At 54.5% G+C, this 21026-nt stretch overlaps 1 protein-coding gene across 1 annotated transcript in view; it reads right to left on the bottom strand.

Moving 5' to 3' along the window:
* Positions 1-20803, bottom strand: part of Hcn4 (hyperpolarization activated cyclic nucleotide gated potassium channel 4) — a 38625-nt gene extending 17822 nt beyond the window's left edge. Inside the window, exons 1-2 of the mRNA XM_055621994.1 lie at positions 19873-20803; positions 70-493 (exon numbers count right to left, since the gene is read on the bottom strand). Of these exons, the coding sequence (XP_055477969.1) occupies positions 70-493; positions 19873-20657 (1209 nt within the window). The 5' untranslated portion in view covers positions 20658-20803. The remainder of the gene's footprint in view (positions 1-69; positions 494-19872) is intronic.
* Between the last annotated feature and the right edge of the window lie 223 nt (positions 20804-21026).

Genomic DNA, 21026 nt, shown 5'->3' with positions numbered 1-21026 from the left:
GTACCCACTGGCTCTGCTTTCTTGGCAGGGCCCTCGCCCTCTGCAGAGAAGCTCTGTCCAAACGCTCACCTCTTCCCACTGATGGATGTAGCGAATGAGACGGGAAAGCCGCAGGAGCCGCAGGAGGCTGAGGATCTTGGTGAACCGGACAATGCGCAGCGCCCTGGCAGTCTTGTAGACCTCTGAGTCGATGCGCGTCTCCACGATAAGGAAGATGTAGTCCACGGGGATGGAGGAGATGAAATCCACCACAAACCAGCTTTTCAGGTACTTCATCTTAATCCGCTGTGGGTCAAGGATGATTTCTGTGTTGTCCTCTACCACAATCCCCGTGCGGAAGTTGAGGACCAAGTCAATGAGGAAGAACGTGTCCGACACGACGTTGAAGACAATCCAGGGTGTGGTGTTCTCATCCTTGAAGAAGGTGATGCCCACAGGAATGATGATCAGATTCCCCACCATCAGTAACAGCATCGTCAGGTCCCAGTAAAATCTGCCCAGAGAGACACAGGGGTCAGTCACCAGAAACGTGAGGGAGAGCTACAGACTACAGAAAGAGGCTTAGTGGGACAGCACAGAGGGGAGAGACTGGTGATTCTGAGACACTCGGGGAGACAGGCATGCGAGCATCAGGGCCAGTTGTGGGGGTTGCAAACACGGCATGACACAGGCAGACGCTCCTCATTCACCCACAACACCCTCCACCTGTCTTCCCGGAGCTCCCCAGGCTCACATCTTCCCCACCTACCCCGTTCCCCAACCAGAGGCAAGCTGAAACACAACCAAACAATGACCCTTAGGGACAAACAAGAGGCTACTTTATTGACAAAAGAAACTCACATCCTCTTTCCCAGGCTCAGGCCAGACTGCCCCCACATTCCCTAAGGTTTAGCTGTGGCTGAGACAGGCTGTCAACCGCCATGCCACAGAGTGTGACCAGAGAACAGGGGACGGCGTCCAGCGACCCAGCACATACCTGGGAGGCGGAGGCTCTAGCCCCAGCTTGATCTGCCACTTATAGCCTATGTGACATCAAGCAGGCCCAACGCTCCTCATTCTAGGTCTTAGTTTTCTCACTGTGTAGAGTCCTAGAATTGTGACTAACTTCTCTCACACTGGCTCTCCAGTATCCCCTCCCATCAGAAAATGCTTTACCATCTCTACCCAGTTTGCACATTGATATGGGAGCGTTACCAGCCTTCATACACTTCTGCAAAGAACACAGCACATCCACCAGTGAGTTGTGGGTCCAACGCCTGCTTCTGTGGGGTGTTCCTGATCTGGACTCACTCTGCCCAGGCACACACTACTCACTCAAAGACAGCTAGACATACTCACTAGAAGCCACATCCAGGTAGCCCCGTTCATACACACAGCAAGCAAACACATACAGAGCCACCATTCCTTTTCATTTAATCTCCTGGGGAAAGCAAACAAACAAAAATACTGTAGCATAGAGGAGCCACTTACTGCCATGTGGCCCTTCGTATATAAATCTAATAATATACCCAGGCTAGAGGAGTTTCTAAAATTAACAGACTGGGTGCAAAGCGGCTGGGAATGCTGACACCAGCAGGCCTGCCACTCCAGATTTCTACACCCCGCCCCTCCCCAGCTCCAGTTCCCTCAATTACAGACTAAATTCAAGACAGTAATTAACAGGAGAATGTTTGCATTTAGTGGTCTTCATAAAACCAAATTGCATGAGGCAAAACCACCCATTTCCTTACATTCTGACTAATTGTTTCAATCTTGAGTTTCCAGATGCTCCAGATATTTCTGACTGATCTGGGCTGGGGTTGGAATATTGGCACTTCCTTCTCTGGTCCCAGAGCATCCTGGGAGCTATGTGAGGGGCAAATCAGCCTGTTGGAAGGGGTACACCCCCACAACTGGCCCTGACGCTCACAGGCCTGTCTCCCCGAGTGTCTCGGAATCACCAGTCTCTCCCCTCTGTGCTGTCCCAATCTTGCATCTGCCCCAGCTCTACTCACTCAGACTCTCTCCTGCCTCAGTTTTTCTCACCTGCTCAGGGGACTGACTCTCATACTTCACCAGCAAAACTCATTGTAGGAACAAAATAAACTGAGACCAGTAAAATGTTCTGACCCATGACCTGTATTATTAAATGAGCAAATAAATGACTTCAATCAATCAACTGGCAGGAAAGACATGAGAGGTGAAAGATGCACCCTCCAGGGACTAGCTGGAGCAAAACTTCTCCTGGGATTAGGGCCAGAGGGAACCTGTAATAAACAGGAGAGCCATTGACAGAAGCCAGGGACCACAGAACCTGACTAATCAGACTGCAGCACTGTTTGCTTCAGCATATGCCTTGGAGTCTAAGAGCCATCCCCTAGGGCTGGGCATCTGAAGAGGTGGCTCTTAGTGACCACAATGAGAGAAACCAGAAAGTGCTGCTGGGAAGGCAAGAGGATTCGGGCTCTGGGAATTGCCCTTGGCCTTGCAGACAGTATCTCTCTGCTCTTTGCCAGATGGTTGCACAAATCTCTGAACTGCGCCCAAAAATTGTGTTCAGCACCATGGACAGTGTCCGTCACGCCTGCCAGCCCCAGTCTGCAGGTCCAGCCAGGGGAGCCTGGCAACAGCCTCTCTGCTGGCATCTTCAGCACCGCCACCCTCTCTACACCCTCAGTCGGGGTGGCCAGAAGTATCCCAAATGAGTCTTTCCTGCGACTAGGATTTTTTTTTTTTTGGTAGCTCCTTGAAGACAGAAAAGCCTTTATTCGTTAAGAGCTCCTAAATGCTGCACAGGGACTGAGTGCTCAACTTTGTGCTTTCTGTGAATTAGATCATTTAACCCTCATACTACTGACACTAGTGTTAACTGCTGTCTGCATTTTACAGATGGTAACACTGAGGCTCAAAGAGAAGCATTTGCCTGGGGCCATGTGGCTAACGAGGAGCAGAAACAAGATTCAGAGAGGCCAATAAAACTGGGGTTGGTGGGTGGGTGGGGGTAGGCAGCTCTGCAGAGTGACGAGACAATGAACCTTCCTGGTGTCCTGTCACAGTGGAGAGGGTCCTACCTAGGTAGGTGCACCCCTGCCCCAGACACAGGAGAAAGATCGTGGAGAACATCTCAGAGAACTGAGCCCCCTGACATCTGGACCTCCTGAGGTCTGGCCTGGGTGAGAGAACAGCAGATCTGTCCAGGGTTAAAGCCACATGGTCAGTCGGGAACAGTAGTTGTGCCTATCCTTCAGAAGGGAAAACTAAAGTCTAAGGGAACGGTGGGATTGCTGAGGTGCCCAAATGTCCCTAGAATAACTCAGAGATGACATCACAACCTGAGACAGCCAGCCATGGTGCAGACAGGCAGACAGTCCTAACCCTGGTGTTGGACTGCTTCCTGGGGTGGTCTGAAGGGAAGGTGCTACCTTCTATGGAGACAAGGCAAAGAAGATGGCAGCTTTTGATCTCGAACCCAGACACTCTGGGACTAGACCCTCTCCTTCCATGTGGGCTGAAGAGAATGGCTTCCTCTAGCCTCGTTTCCTCGGAAGCTCACGCTCGCCTGTGAGCACAAATACACACACGTGTGCACCCCACACTGCGCATGTGCAGACACGCATTCACTTATGTAGACACTTGTATGTGTCTCCATTTTGCCCTCACACATGCACCCACCTTCAGCAACACCCACTTGTAGACATTTTTGGGCACAAGTGATACCCCCTAGGAATCCTGTCATCTGGAGGAAAGGAAATGCCATTGTCCTGCCATTCAAATTTCTTCCCATCATTCCATATTCATCTCAACAGCTACCTCCCCTGGGCCTCTTTAACCTCTAACCTAAAGTCTTGGCCAGCGTGAGCCCTGGCTTCAGCTCTCAGCCGGCCGCAGGCTTCTGAGGGGCAGGTCTTTGTCTCACCCTGGGTGCCTGGATGTTGCTGCAGCCCTGCTTCTCCACCCTGCCAAGCAGCACCCTGTCTCTTCCTGCTCCTGGATGCAGATGGTCCCTGCTCCAGGCCCCCACCCTCCTCCTAGCACCGACCTGTCTTCCCACCTGCCTGCAGAATGGGCCCACCTGGAGGGCCAGCTGTCTCTGTACCCAGTGAGTACACAGCGCCATCCTCAAAGCTGAAAGGTACGGTCTGCATTTCTGCCACTGCACTAGGGCTCACAACCTCCCAGCTGCTCCCCACAGACCTCCCTGACCCCGTCTGCCCTCCGAACGCCTCAGAAGTTACCAGGCCTTCTCTGGCTTCCTGTGATGCTGTCTCAAAGTGCCCTTTCTGCACCAGATCTGAGTCTGCACCTTTGCCCGCCTCTTACCTGGTCTACACCCTGAATTGTCTGCCTGGGATACACATGGCCCCTGCCTTATCTTTCCAAGTCATGAGCAAGCTACCAGTGGCCTAATCCCTGTGGGAACCTGTGATACAGACAAAGACCCAAGCTCTTCAATATGGCAATCCAGCCACACCTTCCGCATTCTTCCCCTCCTCTCCTTCACTGTAGCCAACAGAACCCCTGCCTGCCCTCCCCAGGCCCCCTCTCGTCCACAGCCTTGTTCCTCTGCAGCCATCAGCTTTAAAAGTCCTTTCGCTTATCCGAGGCCTGACGTGTTCAGCTTCATAAGGTTGGCCTAACTGCGGTCCCTGCCAAGGGCTTGAGTGTCTATGTGAGCAGATGCCGCCTCCCTTCATCTTCAACTTCACCTGCCCTCTTTGCTAGCCCGTCACAGAACCCAGGAGTCTTCCAGTCTTAGAAAGTGGTGAGAGCTGAGACAACAAACTGTTTGTGTACGATCTGCCAGTTTTCCTGCTCAGCCAAGAGACTGCCCTTTCGTAACAGACAATGAGACATAGGACAGCAGTCAGCAGTTGTCAGGCACTAATCTGTATGTGGGTTGTCTTTTTCTGTCTTCTTAAAGACCCTGAGAAGCAGACACTGGTTATGCCCATTTTACAGACAAGGAAACTAAGGCCACAGAATTCAAGGGCAAACAGCCTGACTCCAGAGTCCTGCGCTTAACAATTCCAAAGAAATAGAAGTTAAGCTAGTGGCATTTCCCAAACTCTGTTCCCTTCCTCTCCCTCCCCCAAACTCTTTTCCATGCCCTCTTCCATGATTTCTTTCTCCTCAGCTTCTTCACTATGTGATTCATCCACATTCTCTTTTTAATGAAGCTAGACCATCATCACTCTCCCCTGAGCCCCTCACACCTCAAGGTCAGGGTGAGTCAGCATCCTCCCCTGCCTCCTGCTGTCACTACCTGCCTCTGCCAGAAATGCCTACCAGGTCCTCTGGGCATCCTGTCATCTCTTGGCCACCCTCCAGCATCCATCTGCCACCCAGGGGGACCGTGGCAATCCAGGCCCAGGCACCTTCCATTCCACAGTCCTGCCACCACCCTGAGTGACTTCCGCTCTGTACCATGGGTGCAAACAGGCCCAGGCTCTTGGGAGCTGGAACCCCCAGTGCTACCGATCCTTCCTGCTGTCCATTGCAGCCACACACCCAAGACCACGTGAGTGCCCACAGCTGCCCCAGCTCTGCACTTTCAGTGTGCGTCCCCCCCCCCCCGCTTTCTGCAGCTGCAGTCTGGTTAGCCTCAGGGTCCCAGAGCTGCAGTCTGCTGACTCTTCAAACTACCCCCAAAGAGCTGCCTGTCCCAGACACGACGCTCCATCCCTCCCTCTCTAAGCACATCCCTGCCTCTCATGCCGCCCTTTCTGAAACAGCCTTCCCAAAGCACAGCCCTGGCCTGGGTGGACATCTTCCTTTCCATGCCTGCATGTGGCTCAGAAAGAAATGCCCCAACCCATTAGACTAAACATCCAGGCTCCTGAGAGCCTCCCGTCCACATCTCAGCTGGGCTCTCAGCCCTGCCAATTCCTTCTAGGAGGAATGTCAGATGTCCCTCTGACCCATGGCCCCTCTTTCAGAAATTCTGGAGTCACCTTATGCCCCTCCCACTAGCAGACACCACCACCTTCAACTCCAGAGAAGGGATAAGCCGCCAGAATGTCCCTTCCCTTTCTGCCCCCAGACTTCTTTGCCCATTCTCTTCCTTTCGTTCCAGGCACAAAGGAGCCCGAGGCTCTTTCATCTGCTTCTGGAAGCTAACCTGTTCCCCTCTCCAGGGCCCTGAAGGGTCCGTCTCTTGCCCACCTCTTCAGCACCTCCCTCTTCAGGCATCCTCTCCCATTGGTCTCAAGTATCCCAGGCTAGGCTCCATCTGGACATATAGCAGAGGATAACCTAGACCCTCCTGCCTCGACCTTCTGAGGGATGGGATTGCAGGCACATGTCACTCACCTGGCTTTATTCTGTCCTGGGGATTGAACCCAGGGCCTCATTCATGCTTGGCAGGCACTCTACCAACTGAGCTACAGCTCCAGTTCAGCCTTTTATCTTAAGCTCTGTAAAGACTACAGCCAAAGCCTCGACTCCAGCCTGCAGGCCACAGGCCACTGTGGCAGACCCCCCCCCCCCCCCCCCCCCCCCCCCCCCCCCCCGCCGCCGGTGCCCCCCCCCCCCCCCCCCCCCCGCTCTCCAGGCTCCCGGTGGCTGTGCTCCTAGACAGAGCTGCCCCTCCCTTTGTCTCACATCTCAGTCACCTGCTGGCTGCCTGCTGGCGAGGAGACCCTGCTGGCCTCTGCCCTGGGCTTGCATGTCAACCTCACCCCAAGCATAGCTGACCTATTCATCTCCCATCACCCTCTCAGCTCAGGCTTCCAGTGGGGAGCATACTCCCTCCACCACCTCCTTCCCGCCCATCCCCCTCAGGCCCTAGGGTCTCCCCACAAGAGTGGAGAAACTGCTCTTTTCCTCCCACCCCCGCCTGGCCACCAGGGCTCTATTTTTAACCCACCTCAAAATCTCTGACTCAGAATCACAGGGCTCCCAGGTAGCTGCTCCCAGCTGCCTCAGCTGCTGCAGACACAGATTCAAAACCAAGGGTTGCCAGCTGGGCTTGGGCTGTGGCTCTGAGCATGCTTTTCTAATGTTTCCACAATGATCATTCACTTGAGCAACAATGGTTGTGTTCTCATAGTAGGTCCCTGAATGACCCGTTAGTCCTTGTCTCTTCTAAGGTCCCTCACTGCTTAGGCTAAGGTCCCAGTCTCTTAGGATAGAGTCAAGGCTGGTGTCAGCCACTCAGTGGGAATACAGCAAGGAGTGGGCTATGACTGAACCGCCCCTTCCAAACGATGATCCTTCAGCTGTGGGATATAACAACCTGGGGGTCAGCTCAAGGTCTGGGCTCCGGCAGGTGAGGAGAGGGCCTCACATACGTAGCGCTGACAAGTGCCATGTTGAAACTAGCTGAGATAGTCTCATCCCCTCTTTTAGACAGGGTCTCTTTGTAGCGCAGGTTGGAATGACTTTGAACTGCTGACCCTCCGGCCTCCACCTCAGCAGGGCACTGAGATTACAAGTGTGTGCCACCAGGACAGATTGTGTAGTGATAGGCTTGAACCTAGGGTTTTGCATATGCCAGGCAAGCACTCTACCAATTGAGCTGCATCCTCGGCTCCTGAGATGCTATTTCTAACACGTTATATGCTGGCCATTATCACCGCCATCATCATTCTGTACCAGCAAAATGCTGGGCCTTGCTGAGAGTTGTAAGGACCCTGTGAAACCTCCCGGTTTCACCTCAAGCAGCACTAGCTTGGGGAAATGGGCAGACCCACCCCACAGGGGAGCTGTAACCTGGAGGCTGACTCAGTGGCAAAGGCTGCCTAAGCTGGGAGAGAAGATCAGACTCATTTGGTTCTGCATCGCGGAGGCTGTGGCTGCCAGAAGGGAATTCAGCCAAGGCTCAAAGGGAAAACGGGACAGTGTGGCCTGCTGGCTACTACAGCCTCAAAGAGAAGCTTAAGGCAGATAGCTAAGTGTGTCCAGGGGTCAGTGCTGTAGCTTGAGGCTGGGTGCCAGCAGGGACGGGAGCCCGAGGGTCTCAGTTCTCTTCCTGTCTCTGTAAGTTGCTGCAGTACCTTGTGTTAGTCCTTGTCTTTCACAGTCCTCCTTGGATTCCCTACCACCAGCACACAGAGAGGACAAGGCCAGACACACTGACGGCACCACAGAGGTCAGAGAGCCTGGGTAGAGGGCTGAGCCAGGATGATGAGCAGGAAGAAAGAGTGGCTCAGAGGCCTCGACCTGATGCCTGGATGGAGGAAAGACGGACGCCCTGAAAACCAGGTCCCAAAGCCAGGGTTCTTCAGAGAGCTTCGGACACCATGGTGACTGTAGCCTTCCCTGGGCATGGACTGTCACCACCCTCTTGATGACATATATTCTCCTCCTAGCCTGGCTACTGGGGAAGACCCATTGCTTTTCCCAGGGGCTGAGTTCTCTGTACACAGAGACAAACTAGAATATATGTGCATGCAAATGTATGTGCGCACACACACACACACACACACACACACACACACACACACACACCACACCATGCCACACCATACCACACTACTCCATACAGCAAGGGATATCTGCTTGCTCTACAGCACTCCAAGTTGCCAGAATGCTGAACTCCCTCAGGCTAGAGGCCCAGAATGCTGAACTCCCACCCAGCGGAGAAGGCAGTCTGAAGAAAATGGGGAAAGGGCCAACACTTAACAAACCTAGATCCACTCACACGAGTCCGAGTCTCAAGTACCACTCCCCCAGGAACCTTCCGCTCCACCATTCAGGAGAGTGGGACAAAAATAGAGTATTGTTGTAGCAAGACACGGGAGCACCACACCACCCCCAAGGGAAACTAGGTGGACGGCCTCACCTGCCCTTGCAAAAAGGCCTACCAGGGTGAAGGAGAAAAATGGGCTCATACCAAAGCCTCCAATGGGTATGGACCACGGTGGCTATGCTAGGGAAGACCCCTAAAGTGAAATTTCACCTTACACCCTGAATTTGCTGAAGTGGGTCAGTTGAGCAGTAGGGATCCCAATGGGGTACGTGGGCTCTGAGAGCCCAGGGCTACGTGGGTCTCCAGTTCTCCCCAGGAAAACTGTCTTAACAAGGATGCTGAGGAAGGGCTGTGCTCCTGGAAGTCCCCCCCCCCCAGCCTGACTTTCACGATTGTGATCTATAACAGCCTGTGTAGGGAAAGGTAGGGAGCAGTTCACTAGAGAAGAGCCTGTCTGTCTGGGCTGGGCATGGGGCAGAAGAGTGAGAATTTGACTGGGGCCCTGAGGAGCTGACGCAGGACTGAGGCAAGCTGGAGCTACCTCAGTAGATTGTTTAGGCCAGAGGGCCCTTAGAGAAGCCCACCACACAGGCTCCCAGAGTAGAGAGTAGCATAAGGCAGTAGAAATGTTTGCTGGCTAGTTTCCTTCCTTCCTTCCTTCCTTCCTTCCTTCCTTCCTTCCTTCCTTCCTCCCTCCCTCCCTTCCTTCTTCCTTTCTTTCTTTCATCAACTTTGCACAAGCCCAGGCCATGTGGGAAGAGAGAATGTCAACTGAGAAAATGCCCCCTCAAGTGGCTTGCAGGCAAGCCTATGGGCACTTTCTTGATCAATGACTGATGTGGGGGCTCAGCCCTGTGGGTGGGCCTACCCCTGGACAGGTGGTGGTCCTGGGTTGTACTAGGAGAAAGGCCGAACAAGCCCACGTGTAGCAAACCCAGTAAGCAGCACTCCTCCGTGGCCTCTGCAGCAGTTCCTGCTTGTAAGTTCCGGCTTCAGTTCCTGGCCCGACTTCCCTTCACCATGGACTGCGATCAGGATGTGTAAGCCAAATAACCCCTTCCTCCCCGCGCCTCTTTTGGCCTTGGTGTTTCTCACAGCAGTAGAAAGTGAAGGGAGACAGAGCATTTCCTGGAACTGGGCCTCCTGGCCTCATTCTGGAGAGGCCAGTCAGTGTGACTGCATAAAAACCTTGGGGACTCTGCAGTGGCCACCCCCGGGGTTTGGGACCTTGCTAAAATACAGCCCTGATCCTTCTATTCAAATGGAGCAAACAGGCCACAGAAGTAAGACTTCCGCTATGCCACCAGCTGGACTGGCCTTTGATTCCCACACCCTCCCAGCCCTCCTCTAGAAGCTGCCTTCCAAGAGCCTGGGAGGCTGAAATGGCCACTTGCATGGCTGATGGACCAACTGGCCCACGGGTCCCTCCCACAGCCACCTACTATGACCTGCAGTCTCCATGAGTCCTAACCCCCAGAGCTCCTGAAAGGCAACTCTGAGCTTGCAGGAGTGGGCACCTCTCCCCAGAAGTTGCCCCCCCAGGAGCTAGGAGGAGGACACAGTCGGGACTTAGGCAAGAAGGTAACATTTTTGCTCATTTCCATGAAGGCCTTGCTTCAGGTTGGTGCCTGGGTAGGAATGTAACAAAGAAAGTCCTCTTACCTACCATTCCTGGGGTCTGGGAACTAATCCTGTCCCCACACTGTCCCCTGCATCCAAGGGCTAGCAAGTCTTCAGCAGAAAGATGGCAGAGGTGGCTTAACTCCTCCAGGGCCAGAGACTATGAAACTGCAGGATCTGGCCCAGCTTGGCTCAGCAGAGTCGAGATTCTTTCTCATCAGCTCTGCTGGTCAGCAGGCCCGCCGGCTCCGCTTGCACTAATGGGGTCAGGGCTGGAGGCTCAATACCTATTTGTGCAATTATCTCTGCTCTCTTCTCAGGCTTAGCCTGAGTCCTGACCCTGGGTGCTGAGAGAGGAGAGAAGCTTGCTGGGTTCCACAGCAAGGCAGGATGAGGACAGGAGGATGGATGCCTGAGGCGGGGAGGGCTCTCACCTAGGCAGACTCAGGGTGGGAAGGCGAGGGCTTCAGGTGAGCTAACCTGGGCTCATCTGCAGAAACGTCTCAGCTAGACCATGATTCTCTTAAAAAGGTGTTACGGGGTGATGAGGCATGGGTGTCTATGGGAAGAAACAGGTGTCGTACGTCTAGTGAGAAGCTGCAGACAGGAGAGCCTACGGCTGGCTGGGATTCCGTGGCCAGCGACTTGTATTGATCATTGACAGGGGCTGCTCCAGCCTTCAAGGGGACTGTAGGGTAATTACTTCTGGGCTCCAGGCCACACGCTCAGTGACATTATGACAGCAGTGTCTGCCTTCCAAACCTTGGAGGGAAGGAGAAGGGAATCTTCCCCGAGGCTGTTGCAAGGCTCGGGGTGCAAGCACTGCACCCGCAGCAGCAGAGGCAGACAGGCGGCAGGGCCTGGGGCCTGGGAGGCCGGGGCCTGGGAGTGAGAAAGCAGCGCTTCAGAAGTACAGATTCCAAGAGCCAGGGTCTGATAACCTCCGTGGGTGACAGACAACCCACCCCAGCAGGTGGCTCAAGCTCCCAACCACCTTCTCCCTAGAAACCACGCAGAACTACTCTCTCCCCTTCAGACCCAGTTCAGACTGCAGTCTCTTACTGACCATCTACCCACCCTGGCTTATCAGTTTTCTGTCTCCCCCAAACAAGCCCTTAAAAGGAGCCAGGTTCCTCCCCTCCCACATCAGGTACGAGTGATGACCTCTCTTTCCCACAACATACAGAAACAGTCCTAAAACACAGGCTCCTGGGGGGGCATGACCCCTTTTTTGCTCCTCCTCATGCCCAGAAAACGATGTATTACCTAGCCCCGTTATGTATTAATTTCTGAAAGCTTCATTCTTGCAGACATACACACCCACCCACGTGGATAAATGCTTAGACAGACATAGAACCACCAGTACAATTATCAGGCCCCGCAGCTGCTGGGATCAGGCCTGAAAGCCGGGCTGCACTGAGTTCTGGGTCCCCTGGGCAGAGGAAGTCCTGCTATGGAGCCCAAACTCACTGCATACTCTACAGGTGCCCTGGGCCTTGCCCCCTGGCTGGGAACACCAGACACTGGCCCCAACAATGAGGGTGCAGAGTAGGGCTGGGTGTGGCCGTGTGTGGGACTTGTCAGTTCCAGCAGTGGTGGCAGTGTCCCTTGTTTGAAATTTGTGCTTTGCCTATTAGAGAGGACCAAAGGCAGCTGGCTCAGAGGCTAAGTCATGGGGGCTTCAGGAAGGAAGAGGAGCACAAGGTGGTAACTGTCCCCAGTCCTGCCCCAAGTCAGGGGCCTCCTGGAGAACACTGAATTGGTTCACAGGCCTTGCTCCTGACCCTGAATCAAGCCTTTATCTTATGAGTCCCTGATCTTAATCATGACTCACCTTTGATCCTGGTCATAAACTGAGCCCTGATCCCAATCACAAACTAAGTCCTACTGGCCACACTCTGAGTCCAGACCACATTCTCAGACTGAACCTTGATCTTCATCAGAGACTGAACGCTGACCCAATCACAGGATGAGCCCAGGTTCCAGAGACAGACTTCATCTGAGTCCTAATCTCCACACCTACTTCGCTCCCTCATCTTTCTTAAGGACATGGCAAACAGATCTCAGCACTCTTTGTCTCTCTGGTGGATGGAGTGAAGACACGTCTGGCTGTGGAACCTGCGCCATCCTCCTGGAACAGGGACTCAGACGGTACCTTAGTGTGCTACCAAAATCCCAGTGGTCTACCTAGCAGTTAGGACCTGCCAGGGAAGGATCAGGTGAATAGACATCTGGACTCCAAAAGTAAAGCCTCAGAGGTGGTATGAGGGCATGGCTAAGCCCCCACACTCTGCACTGTCAGGTAAAGGAAGATTCTGTTCTTGTGGTGAGCTTAAAGCACTGTTCTTCGTCAGTAGTAGAGTCCATTGCGCTGCACCGCGCCGCGCCCACAGCGCGTGACTACGTTTCAATGAGGCATGAGGCTGGTGTGGGGACCACTCAGGAACACTTGGCTGTACACCCTATTCTGAAAGCTGGACGTAAACCAGGGCTTTAAGACCTCTGTGCAGAGACCTCACATAACCCAGTGCCTTCTGGCGTTGTCTTTGATGGGAACTTCCTTTGTCTCTGCCCCTCTGCCTCTGTCTACACAAGGAATGCTCCAGACTAGGGTCTGCTCATGTCTTTCCTTCAGGGTTCTGAGACCTAATGGATTTCCTGTACCTGCTGATTACCCCTTTTTCTGAGCCCCTCCATAATGTTTTTGACTCTCAGGAGAATATTCCCTAGAAATACCTGGATAATGAAGTTTTTAAAGCAAAAAAGAAGAGGTAAGGTGAGGAGGCACAGCCAGCAGGCCCAGTTCTTCCCAATGATGTGATTTGGAATAAACTGCTCCCTGACTCCCACATCAGCCTTCTCCATAAGATGAGCACCATTAAACCATCTGGAGGCCACTTTGAAAAGCAAATGAGATAAAATATACCCAGCTCCCCACACAACCTGGCATACATCAGCTGCTTCATTTGGGGTAGTAGTTATTGGTCTACAAACCCACCTGACTTTAGGCTCCTGATCTGAGTGAAGGGTTATGACTTCAGGAGCAAAAGGGTTTGGGTAACTACATGGCAACTGGCAAGCTGGATATGAAATAGCTATCATAGGAACAACTGGGGTCTGGGGAGTGGGGCAGGTCAGATAGCATAAGCCTAGCTAAAGTCCTGGCTGTCCCGTGAGGATGCAGAGACCAGAACTGCTCTCAGTATTTTTGAGAGAAGTTCCCAACTCTACTCTCTCTCTCTCTCTCTCTCTCTCTCTCTCTCTGTGTGTGTGTGTGTGTGTGTGTGTGTGTACATGTATGCAGGTGTGTGGAAGACAGAGGGTGCCATTAGGCAGTTTCCTTAATTGCTCTCCACCTTATTTTGCGACAGGGTCTCTCACTGAACCTGGGGCTCACTAATTTCGTTTGGTTGCCTGGTTAGGAAGCTTCAGGGATGCTCCTGTCTCTGCCTCCAACTGGGGTTAAAGGCACAAGACAGTGCACCTAGATTTTCGGAAACTGTTATTACCATGGGTGCTGGGAGCCAAACTCATATCCCTCCATCCTTATAGCAAGCACTTCATTGACTGATCCATGTCCTTAGCCCCTGATATTTCCATGTCCTATCTTGCTGCCATAGAGCACTGGTTCCGATCTGTCACAATGCACAGTGCCAGCCAAACTCACGTCTCATTGCTGTATCAGTCTACAGGGTGCTGTTCAGCCGTACCCAAGTACCTTTCTATGTTATCTTGAGCATCCTCTGTGCCAGAGAACTCACCACCTCTCACTTCTGCCTCCTGCCCCCAGCTTTGGGTGGTGGTGACTGTAGAAAGTGTCTCTGAGTGGCTTCCTGGCCCTTGGGACCACAGATTTCCAGGTCCCTGGCAATGCTTTCTCAGCAAGGAAGCCTGTCTGGCAGAGAACATCCTTTCCAAAGCCAAGACAATGCCCCTGCCCTCCCGTGGCCCTCTCTGGCTGGGAAATGAGGATTCTTTCGCATCCCCTGGGCCTAAGCAGGACTGCCTGGCTGGCCTCTGTAGCCTTTCTATTAATTAGCAACTGGCAGTAGCAGTTTTGTAAAAGCTTGCAAGTCAGACTGGAGTCATGGCGGCCTCAGTTATTATGACAAGCCCCCAGGGGACTGGGCCAGTACCTTCTGCTCTAAATGATTTTCCCCTTAGTATCCAGTGTCTTGGCAGACACGAGGGCCACTCAGGCTTGTATGACACTTGTCCACCCTGTTATCTGAATGGAGGCTCAGAGACAAAGAAAAAAGTTGCCAAGCAGGTGTACCCCACAGGAGAGGCTGCTGGCCTGGGACAGGGACAAGGAAGGGGAACATAGGATTGGGACAGATCCCCTGCTCTAGGTACTAAGGCAGCTGCCATTCAGGATGCCGCTGTTCCAAGCTGGCCACTGTCACAGCTACCTGCACCTCTGGACTCTCACTGCTAATGTCTATCTACTCTAGAAGTCTCACTGCAGTCCAATAACCCTATGTACCTGTCCCTTTGCTCCCTCCCTCAGGCCTTGGCCTCTGACCCTTAGGACCAGAGAGAAGCTGAGAGAGTGATGACATGGGGTAACAGGAGTCCTCTGGGCACCTGGTCTCCTGCTCATCAGACTCCCCAGATGCACAACCAAACCAAACCTGGAAAGCAGTGCAGGGACAGGAGGTAAGGCTGTGATTCTTACATCTGGGGTCTGAGCTTGATTGCTGAGGCCCAGGCCCCACCTACTTTATATGGTCCTGCCCTGATGAGCTGAGACTGGGGCTGGAGGCCAAGGGCTCTATTGCCAAAAGGAGAAGAAACAGTCTCGGGCTTTGCAAGCATGGCCTAAGCATGTTGGCCAGAAGCTCAGGACTCTACACCTGGTCTCAGGGCACCAGGAATATCATTACACACCAGAAGCTGCGTTTTTACAAGGTCTCAGAGTGAGATGGATAACATTCCAATGAGAAGCCAAATTAAAACAAACAGAGTACTATCCAAAGCCCCTAGGTAGCCAAGAGGGATGGCTGAATGGTCTGGAGAAGTGTAGGAAGACCTGGAAGGCGAAGCCTTCCAACACCAAGAGGAGGGCAGATGAACTGGCGCACAGAAGAGCACGGTCGGGTTTCTCTATGTGAGTCTGAGGTCGGCTCGTATGAAAGCCTTGTTTCATAAAACCAAACAGATAGAGATGAGGCCAGACAAGAAGGCAGCCCCCAGACCCACCATGCAGGTACCACACTTAAGAGCTGGATCTGAGCTACAGGGAGAAGCAGGTAGCGGAGGGCCTTAGCTTTCTGGCCCAGTGGGTTTCCAGGAACCTGTACTCATGAAGACTGCATAGCTCTAGCCTGGTGAGGCGGGCACACTGCACGGCTGGAGAGTCCGCTGCCCACTGTGCCAGCTGACAGGACCACCCAGGCAGCTCACCTTGGAATTCCCCTCTGCACCAAGGCGCCCTCCCCTCCCGCTGCCTGAGCCCGCTGTGCCTTTCACCCAGCTCCCACACTGCTAGAAGGAACAGCTGGCCCAAGAAAGGCTCCCTTAGAAAGGGCCTCCAAGCTCCCAGACCAGAACCAGGCTGCTCTTTCCTGAACAGCCCTTCCCATGGCTGCAAGGGAAAGCCCATGGGTGTAGACCTGTGGAAAGGGTCAAGGAAGGGGTCTCCAGACAGAGTCCCCTTTCCTTTCTCAGGCTTCTAACTCTGAGCCATGACTGCTGTGCTCTCTGCCGCCTATGAGAGTCCACATCACAGAGGGAGACCCCATTCACACATTCATACTAGGCTCTGAGGAAGGCTAACACACACACACACACACACACACACACACACACACACACACATACACACACACACACACACACACACACACACACACACACACACACACACCAGATCTTAGGCTCTCACTTAGCATGTCCTGCAGTGGAACCCACAGGTTTTGATTCTCAATGTAGGGAATCCTGGGACACAGGAAACTGCGTGCCACATTCTATGTGTATTTCTCTAGATACGGACTTGGTGGTTTCTAACAGGTTCTCAGTGAAGTCTCTGATGACAAACTAGTTCAGAATCCCTGGCCAGAGTCCAGAACAGAGGTCCATGCAGTCTACCCAGGATCAAGGGGGAGGAAAAAGTAAGGGCAGGGAAGGTATTTGACCATTCATTATAAACTCTCACCTCATCTGTGTGCCTACAGTTGCACAATTTGTGTCTAATATAGAAATGAGCAAAAGGAGTCCCATTTTCTGGGCAGGAAAACTGAGGCTCACAGAAGGATGAAATCTTGAGCAGGGCCTAATAGCAAACAGGTTGGAGAGGGGATGTGTCCTAAACAATGACACTGATCTGGTGCAGGAACCAGCAACAAACAGTCTTAGGCAACTCCTAGTACCTACCATCAATCATCTCAGCACGCAGAATTTCAAAACCCGAATGCTTCAGCCCAAGAAAAGGATGCTTTTAGATCCTTCAATCTCTTCCTTTCCTCCTGGATTCAAAAGTATCAAGCCAGGAGAGGGCAAGAAAAGCTCCTTGAGAGAACCTCCCTGAGGAGAACCAAGCTTTTGCCTGTTCTATTGTCAAGGCCGAGCTGCTGTTGGGGTCAAAACAGTAGACCCAGAGCTAATACTCAGATAAGAACTTCCCTGACAGCCACCGTGTCCACCCACACAGCCCAAGACACAGTCTCAGACACACATCTCTGACATACACACGTAGGTCAACTTTCTGAGCCCAGTGTTTGAAAATTCGGCCAGTCAGCCTCTGGGACAAAAGCAGCTTCACCTTCTCTCAGGACCTATTCTCTTTCTCTCCCTTTCCATGCTCTTGGGAAACCACTATCATCTAAATGTGCTGTGTTCTTAGGTTCCAACCATCAAACCCAGTCTTCTAGGATAGAGATTCATTGGGAGGAAGGACCTGTTCTGGCACCTTGGCCGATAGCCTAGAGAAAATGTCCTGAGGGTTGCCACATGCTGGTCTCTTTCTTTAACAAACCGTAAGTATGAGCTTCAAAAGGCCAATGGGGTGTTGGAGAGGAAGGGAAGTCAGCAACCCTGGAGATTGCAAAAGCCATGTGCATAGCTGAGGTGATGGGGATGGTACAGACAAGAAGCAGAGACAGCTAGGAATAGCATCGTCTCTCTCAGTCACTGCCCAGGTTACAGTGGGTCTCAAAGCAAGCCCATGACTTCCCAGGGAAGGGTACCCTGCCCTCCTCTCCTCAGACAGGAGATGTCAGAAACAGCCTGTCACAGCCAGCCCTGAACTCCAAACCGCAAACTCTATCTATCATGGTTTGCTGGTGATTCTTTATTAAACCAATTCTGCTGGATCAATGCTTCCTGCCAGTCAAAATGATGAATAAATCCTCAGTGGGGCTGTGAAGTGCTTGCAGAAGCTCTGGTGGGCAATGGTGTCTGTCTCCAGATAGAGGCCCAAGGCCAGTGCCCGAAATTTCGTGGTTTAAGGCTTGGGTTCTCCAGGGGGAGGGGTGGTAGATGGAGTGATGCCTTTTCTAAGCTCAGCAGATTCAGCTAACCCCTGTCTCTCTGACTTCTGAGGCTAAGACGGGCTGTTTTGGCCTCAGAGGCAGAAGGGGCACAGCCACTGCCATCCAGAGACTCCACTCTGCCTTGGGTTTTTCCCATTCTAGAGCCCAGCATCAGACAGCTACAAGGCCGGGCACAATGGACAAGCACGTCCATGACAGTCTCTGTTGCTGCTTGCAAAAACACACATCCAAACCCAGCTGGACCCTTGTTCTGCCGTCTGTCACTTCTGTGCCCACCCTCTCCAGCCCCAGGCTCCATGTCCCCAAAGCCTGCATCTAAGGAGGCTCTACAGCACGGGGACTGCAAACCAGCATGTCACGTGTGGCATAGCTAAGGCTAGGAAGCTTCAGGTATGGGGAAGGAGGAAGTGTGGACAGTGTGCTTCAGTCCCGAAGCTCACCATCTAAGGGAAGATAGGTAGGAAGGGCAAGATTTTGTGGTCAGAAGGTTCTCTATCAGGACCTGTCAGTGGAGATAAGACATGCCTGGGCTTGGCAATGGGTTTGAAGTTAAGAACTGTGGTTGGAAGTTTTCCCACCACAAACAGGGCTGAAGTTGAGCACTTGATGGGAGTACATCAACATTCTCAAATGACTGATACTGGGAAGAGAGGCCTGGGAGACCCAGGGACAGCAGGGCCAAAGGAGACAAGGCACCCGTGCACTTCCCTCTAGTTCGGCCTGGGAGCATGAGGTCCCAGTCACAGGAATTCACGAAGGCTCTGAAGGAGGGTCCACCTTTGCTCACACAGCTGGAAGACAACAGCTCTGTCTAGCAAGCCTACTGCCTCGTGGCCCTCTGAGAATAGGACATATGGATATTAGGGTTAGAAAGAACAATCTCTCAAAAGAAAAAGGAGAAACGAGCCAAAAGAGGGTGCCTCTCTTTATCCACCGCCTATTTTAAGCCACCAAAGTGTTGTCTGACTGGTCATTCCCAGCCAAAGAAATCTCTCTCATTGGATGGAAAATAGCTTTGCTCTCATTACAAACCCAGCTCCCTGGAGTTTGTAAAGAGGCTCTGGTCGGCAAACTGTTCCTTTATACAGGCAGGCCAGCAGGTAGGCTGGCAAGGGAGACAAACAGGGCAGGACACAGGGAGAGGATGAAACACCCAGCTAGGTCTTCATCCTAATCTGGTGCGCTAGGAAGGCCTTAAGAGACAAGAGGGAGTGGGGAGTCGGAACCTTGGCTGGGGTAAAGGCATTCCTGACACAAACCCAGAGGCAGCTCACAACCTCTCTTGCACACAGCTCAATCCACAGGCCCGATTGATATCCTCTGATCATTGGCATTAGACTCTAGAGGGGAGTCTACAGGATCCCTCTCCCTGACTGGTCTAGGGATCCACGAGAGACCTTGTAGTTGCCAGAGTTTAGGCCATTGGGATGGGGTTGAGACACTGGATCAGTTGGCGATCAATAGACAGCCGCATGTCAGTCAGACATCTTCACTGACCACTGTGAGCAAGGTCATCCTGCCCTGCCAGTGTGGAAGGCAGCTGTGTAGGGTACCTGCGCCGGGTGGGTAAAAATGCGCAGAGGGCTTTCATCCTGGGCCCGAGGCCCCAGTGACCTCAGTCCTCCAGGAATCTGGCTGCAGCTTCGAAGGCCCAGCAAAGATATTAATACCTGCAGGCAGCACCCAAGCTGCTGACCCAGCTGCTAAGATGTCTATCTCCCTGTGTGACCCTTCTCCGCGCGCTGAATGACCTGCAGCTGCTTCCAGGATGGCCACCTTGGCTCTGCAGCCACCAAGGGGGAGGTGCACGGCTTGGGCAAGCAGGGCGCTACCCTGGCTGCAGGCAGGGCTAGGCCAAGCTCAGAACACCTTTGAGCTGGCCTCCGATGTGGCCCAGTCTCCGGAAGGGAGAGGGCAGGAGCCCGAAGACGAAGACGGAGGAAGTTCCCAGTGTGCTGCAGGAGGCCCGGGGTGTACGGGACGCTCCCGGCGCCGCCGAGGAAGGAAAGTTAACTCGGGCTGGGAGGAGGACTGAGAAGAAAGCATGCCTGCAACTGCACAAGGCATCCGGCACCCCACCCGGCTTCTTACCTGAAGTCGCTGTAAGGGTGGATAATCCAAAACCCGGCCGACTTAACCCTCTCCTGCTCGCGCTCCACCGCTTTCTGGCTGCCGAACATCCTCAGGGAGAATTTGTTGACCCCGGGTTGCAGCATGGCACCGAACTGACGCTGCATGAAGCCGGTCTGGCCCAGGCGCACCTCGGCCTCGGGCAGGATCTGGTCGCCGGCGGCCGCGCCTCCCTCCACTTTGATAGCGGTGTCCGCCGGGGGCTGCTCGCAGGAGGCGGAGGCCGGCTGCGGCGGCTGTTGGGGCGGCGGCGAGGCTGCGGGCTGTGCCGCGGCGCCTGGGCGCTCGGGCTCGGCCGCCAGGCCCGGGGGCGTCCTGTCCTCGCCGGGGGACGCATCGCCCTCGGCGGCGATGAGCCGCCGCTCCTCCGCGGAGTCGTGCAGGTGCCCGTGGCCGCCGCCGCCCCCCGCCCCGCCGCCGCCCCCGCCCCGGCTGCCCAGCGAGGCCAGGCTCCCGCGGAAGCGCCTGCAGTCCCCGTTGGTGCTGGACTTGCCGGCGCTGCGGCCCGGCCCCTCGCCGTCCGCCGCCCCGAGGGCCGCGCCCCGCGAGTCCGCGCAGCCGGCGGTCACCGAGGGCGAGGGCGAGGGCAGCGGCCGCAGCCTGATGCTCCTTCGGCTCGGGTCCTGGCGGCCCCCGGCCCCCTCCTCCTCACCGTCCTCTTCCTCGTCCATGATCCACGCCTTGGCCCCCACCTGCTGCGGAAGGCTGTAGAGCCGCTTGCGCATGGACGGCGGCAGCTTGTCCATGGTGCCGGGGGCTGGGCCGGGGGCAGCAGTGCGGGTGCGGCGCAGGGGACCCGCTCCAGGTGCGCCCGCCGCCGGGGATGCGTCCTCCGCTGCCGGCGCGCGGCCGCCTCACGAGCCCATGGTCGCGCTGCCGGTGCGGCCGCCGCTCCCCGGGTCCGCCGCGCTGCGCCGCCTCCCGGGCCCGGCTGGGGCGCGGGGACCCCGCGCTCCCTCCCTCCCTCCTTCCTCCCGCGAGCAGGGGCGCGGCGCGCGGCCCGGCTCCAGGCGCCCCGCCCCCGCGGGGAACAATGGGCGCGGGCAGCGGCGGCGCTGCGGCCGCGGCGCTCGGGGAGCCGCTCGCGAGCTCGGAGCGCACGACCCGCGCGGCTA

This window comes from Psammomys obesus, unplaced genomic scaffold, assembly GCF_907164565.1.
Source record: "Psammomys obesus unplaced genomic scaffold, mPsaObe1.curated_primary_1811, whole genome shotgun sequence".
Classification (NCBI taxonomy): domain Eukaryota; kingdom Metazoa; phylum Chordata; class Mammalia; order Rodentia; family Muridae; genus Psammomys; species Psammomys obesus.
Note: the sequence above shows the minus strand (reverse complement) of the source record. Positions and strands in the feature narration are given on the sequence as shown.